We start from the raw sequence: 5,236 nt of genomic DNA on the forward strand, positions 1-5,236 counted from the left end.
TTACCCCTTCTAAATCCAAATTCGTAAAATTTTCCTAATTTCTTATAAAACTCATATACATCATCTTTGCTACGAAAAACCTTCCTCAAAATATCATCTTCCGTTAGTTTTCGTAACATCTCCATAATCAACTGCGTCTGTATAACCAACTCCATCTTCACACATTATATTAAGAACATCATCAACCTGAGGGACGTCCATCTCAATGTTCACAATGGAGTGCCGACTTCAGAAATCAAACCTACAAATTAATCTCACAATGACAACATATTCCAACTTGAAACCCTAAAAACCAACCACACAAACATCGTCTCTACCACAAGAAAATATTATGCTACTTGCACTACGAACCGACCACAATATACCCTTTTGTTATTTTAAAAACATGCAGGGATCCCCTATAAAATATCATGCTTCTCGTTCTGCCCCATCATGCTTCTCGTATTTCATCGTTTATTAAATGCCTCCGATTATAAACATGAATGATCTTGACAAATAATTTTTGAATATTTCTTTTCAAATACTACATTTGTTTCTTTTTTTTTACCGACACAAAGTACTATAAACCATGTTGTATGCATTCAACCAAAACAAAGCGAGCATACATTAATTAGCAAAGAAGACTCAAGTCTATTAACTCAGAATAAATACAGGGAACTCAAAACAAAATTAGATCCTTGTTAACTAGGAAAATTAACAACAACAAACACTATTAACTCTTCAAACTTAACAATAACAAAAAATTAACACAGACAATTATAGATTACCAACATCATAATTAACTAAGAAGTCAGCGAGTGATAAAACATATAATTAATAAAAATTATTCACATAAATAGCGAACCAGTTGTAGATAGAATGACTTTACCAACGAAGACATGCCAAGGAGAGAACCAACCACTGCAATGATGACAGACAAACGATTAGCATCGGCGACGACATGAACCTCACCTCCGTTCTTTGCGTAGCGACACCAAGCTGATAAGTGGGAGTCTCTGTGTGGGCGATTCCGGCAGTGACGACATCTTCTGGGGGACGGCAATAACTCGCCGATGGAGAAGGGAGGGGGTAGGCAGCACTAGGGTTCAGGTTAAGTCCCCATTATATGGTGTAGGAGATGAATGACATAGGTGAGAGGTGAGAAAAAGTTTTTTTTTTTCGTATACGAGGTGAGAGAGACTTTCTTTCTTTGATTTCGGTCTTCTGGGAGATTCATCCAATTTTTTTTATCAACATTAACTCTTTGTTTTTGTCACATAGTAAACTTTTATTACAACTCTTTTTGTTATTCCAAAGCATTTCTTATGGATAATCTGGGTTGGGTGTAGATTTTTTTGATAAACTACTATAAAACCTATATGGAAAACAAAAAAAAAAATCCACCCAAGCCTATTAACCCCTGATGGTTTCAGTGGCTAAGAGAAGGGGGGTTGAATCTTAGCCCATTTTTTTACTTCTGAACACTTGCTGGTCTTTGTAATACTTTCTGGAGACTTTTTTATTTTTGTCTCGTCCCTAACCACGAGACTTTTCTTTTTGTCTCGTCACTTGGCACGATATATTTTTTGGTTTTATCTCCTGTGCAGTAGAAACAAAAATGGAGTAGAAGAGAGAGAAAATTACACACAGTATATCCTGGTTCAGCTGCTAAGTGCAGTGCAGCCTACATCCAGTCTCCATCACAAATATGATGGAATTTCACTATAATCATTCTTGATTACAAGCACCAATTCTCCCTAGGAACTACCCTTCCTATCTGGGACAAGTCCAGAATCTAATCCCAAACTGAACTTGACTTGGTCACTGCCAAGATTTTAACTGTAAAGTGCTAACCCAACTTACAAGGGGATTCCCACAGAATACTAAACAGAATACATTGAAGGAGAAGAACATATGTTAGCTCAGGTAGCTCTGAGAACCCTGTGCCTTGCACTCTCACACTGTCTCCTTGCTTCAACCCGTGGCTGTTCTCTCTTTTTATAGAAGAGGGAAGCCTCCACACTTGAAGCCAAAAAACCAAGCCAACTTCTTCTTCTCCAAGAACAAAACCGGTTCGGCCAGAGAGAGAAGAGGTAACCCATGCACAAGGTTGTCAAACTCGCGAGTCTAGGTAAACTCGTGGAGCTGACCTAGACTCGACTCGTAGACTCGACTCGTAGACTCGTACGAGTTTACCTGTTATACATTTTTAAAAAAAAAATATATATCATGTATAATATATATATTTACTCAGATATAGACATTTAAACCTAACAATTTCAACATCAAAACACATAATAAATTAACCTAATACTAAAATTACAAGTTACAACAAGTACTTTGGATCACACATTTAAATCCTTCACAAGTATTTATCTAGTTCAACATAAAACACACAATTACACAATCAAAGGTTCATAAGACATAACCAAAACACAAAAGAAAACAACAAAGCAACAATTAAATTTCTAATAAACTCTAAAACTCAAATCCTCCAATATCTTCATCTTCCATGGCATCAACATCATCATCTTCACCATCTTCATCAGAAACATCATTTCTTTCAGCCTCAGGTTCAACACGGCCAACAAAATCTTCATCATCATTCACATGTTCATCTTCTTCCTCTATTAAATTTTGTTGTGGATCCCCAATAAACTCATTCTCACCTCCCTCACCCATGTTGAATTCATTACTATTCATACCTGGAATAGCAAATTCATTACTATTTGGATCATCATTAGTATTGTCATTCATTGGCAAGTGAGAATGCTCAACACTTTCAGCAATATTTTCATTAACATCCTCAGTTATCCACTCATCATCAGAATGCACTGCATCAAATTCAAGTTCTGGAGTTTTTCTAATTTGCTTGCCCTTTAACTTCAAATTATACATCACATACACTAGATCATTCATTTTCTTTTGATGCAACCGATTTCTTCTCTTTGTATGAACCTACAAACATATAGTGCCAATAGTTAATAAAAATACAAAAATTAAAATTAAAATAAATAATGAATAGTTCTAAGGAAGTAAGGAATAAGGAATTACCATTTCAAATGCACTCCAATTACGCTCACAACCAGATGAACTACAAGTTAAGCTTAGAACTCGGATAGAAAACTTCTTTAGTTCTGGACAACTATCTCCATAGAAGTCCCACCACTCAGCAGGTAGCATGGTCTTCCTACTACTCTTTGCAGTTTCATTACCAAAGAGGCCTCTAGCATAATGAAAGTCAGGAAGCTGTAGACCAACCTTTTTCCTTTCTTCCTGGTTAGGAACCAGTTTTTTCAAACAACTATATAGACCAATCTTAATGTCAGCATCATCAACCATGAAATTTGGTTCATAGTGATAATGAGGATTAAGATAATACACAGCTGCATGCAATGGTCTATGCAATTGACTTTCCCACCTTCCATCAATAATTTTCCATATAGGTTCATAACTAAAAATAACAATGCAAATGAATAAAAATAAGAAAATTAAATAAATAACTGAATATAAGAAGAAAACATGGTAACATGATACATTGATAATCAAATATTAAAGCTTTCAATTAGTCAAAACTCAAGATTACCTCTTTTTAACACAACCGAAGTTAGTCTTGATTGTTTCTTTGGCGTTTCTCATGCCTTCAAAGATGAAACCCATGGCTGGTTTTTCATCTGAATCAACCAAGCGAAGGACTGTAATGAGAGGAGCAGCAGCCTTGAGGCATATGACAATATTCTTCCATAGCCTACTATCCAAGGCCATGTTTTGAACTCTTATTCCTTCAGGCGTTGATGCAACCTTAGTTGTCTTCCAATCAGCAGAAGTAAACATAGTCATCAACGGTCCTTTATTATCATGAAGACAAGTGAGAGTCAAATACGCAGTGGCGAATCTTGTGGCACCTGGCCGAACCAAGTCCTTTCCCTTTGTAAAATTCCTCAACATGCTAATGAGCATACTCCGAGAGTAGATAAAAGTGGTGATTTTTCTTCCCTTTTTTATGGTTGTTTCATGCACCTTTAGCTTCTTTTCAAAATCCTCCAATATCAAATCTATGCAGTGTGCAGCACATGGTGTCCAATACAAACTTTTTCTAGTCTCCATCATTCTTTCTCCAGCAGCCTTATAATTAGCAGCATTATCTGTAACAATTTGGACTACATTCTCTTTACCAAGAAATTCTACGGCATCTTCTAGCATTTTGACAACTTTATCCGTTGTTTTCGAGATGTCAGAAGTGTCCAATGAATAAAGAAAAACTGTTCCTTTAGGGCTGTTCACCAAAAAATTACAAATACTACGCCTTTTTTTATCAGTCCATCCATCCGACATGATTGAACAACCAGTTCTCTTCCACTCTGCTTTAAATTCAGTAAGCATTTCATCAACATTGTTCACTGCTTTCTTTAATTGGGTTTCTTTTAACTCATGGTAAGAAGGAGGTTTATAGCCAATTCCATATCTACCAACCATCTCACAAAACTTTAAAAATTCGGGATTCTTAATAACATTGAAAGGAATAGCACTTGTATAGAAAAATATGGCACATTGTTGATCACATTGTTACTTTAGATCCTTCTTCATCATTTGATTTATTGTTGATTGAACTTGAGCCCCTTTTCCTTTTGTGACAAAGTTGCGAATATCTTTCCCCTTTTGTTGAGAATTGTCCTTTTCCTTTTCTGTTTGTTCAGGATAATCCTCATCATCACCAAATCTTCTCTTCTTCAATGATGCTTCTTTAGCCTCCACACAGACTTTCAACATCACAGCCTTCACTTCTTCAGGTACTGAAGCACAAGGCTCTGAATCCTCTTTAGTACCGGCAAGATGATGCTTGAATCTGTAAATCCCTCCGCTTATAGTCTTTGAGCAATAATTACACTTCACTTTTTTACCATTGCCTTGAACATCAATCCCATGTTTCTATCCTATATCACTTCTATTTCCAGTTGCATTTTTTCTCCTAGAAACAGCAGGTGTAGGTCTAGGAATACTAGGAAGCGAAGACCCTATCCCTGAACCAACATTCTCAGACATTTTGTATTTTTATCCCTAAAAATCAACAACCCAAACAACAAATTCAGATTCAGATTATCCACTAACTAAATTCAGATTCAGATTATCCACTAACTAAATTCATAACTAACACTAGTTTCAGCTACACTTACAACAATAATGTTTAAAAGATGAAAATTTTTAGCATCATAAGACTTAATCAATAATCATCAGTTCATCACTCCAAATGCAGTAC

At 35.9% G+C, this 5,236-nt stretch overlaps 1 protein-coding gene across 1 annotated transcript; it reads right to left on the reverse strand.

Moving 5' to 3' along the window:
• Positions 1 to 2,106: 2,106 nt before the first annotated feature.
• LOC130949173 (uncharacterized) lies at positions 2,107 to 5,022 on the reverse strand. Its single transcript, XM_057877970.1, has 6 exons — positions 4,957 to 5,022; positions 4,550 to 4,848; positions 3,566 to 4,444; positions 3,034 to 3,433; positions 2,503 to 2,937; positions 2,107 to 2,175 (listed from the first exon to the last, which is right to left on the reverse strand). Exons 1-6 carry the CDS (start codon positions 5,020 to 5,022, stop codon positions 2,107 to 2,109), a joined length of 2,148 nt encoding a protein of 715 aa, XP_057733953.1.
• Between the last annotated feature and the right edge of the window lie 214 nt (positions 5,023 to 5,236).

The sequence above is a fragment of the Arachis stenosperma genome, chromosome 9 (genome assembly GCF_014773155.1).
Source record: "Arachis stenosperma cultivar V10309 chromosome 9, arast.V10309.gnm1.PFL2, whole genome shotgun sequence".
NCBI classification, from domain to species: domain Eukaryota; kingdom Viridiplantae; phylum Streptophyta; class Magnoliopsida; order Fabales; family Fabaceae; genus Arachis; species Arachis stenosperma.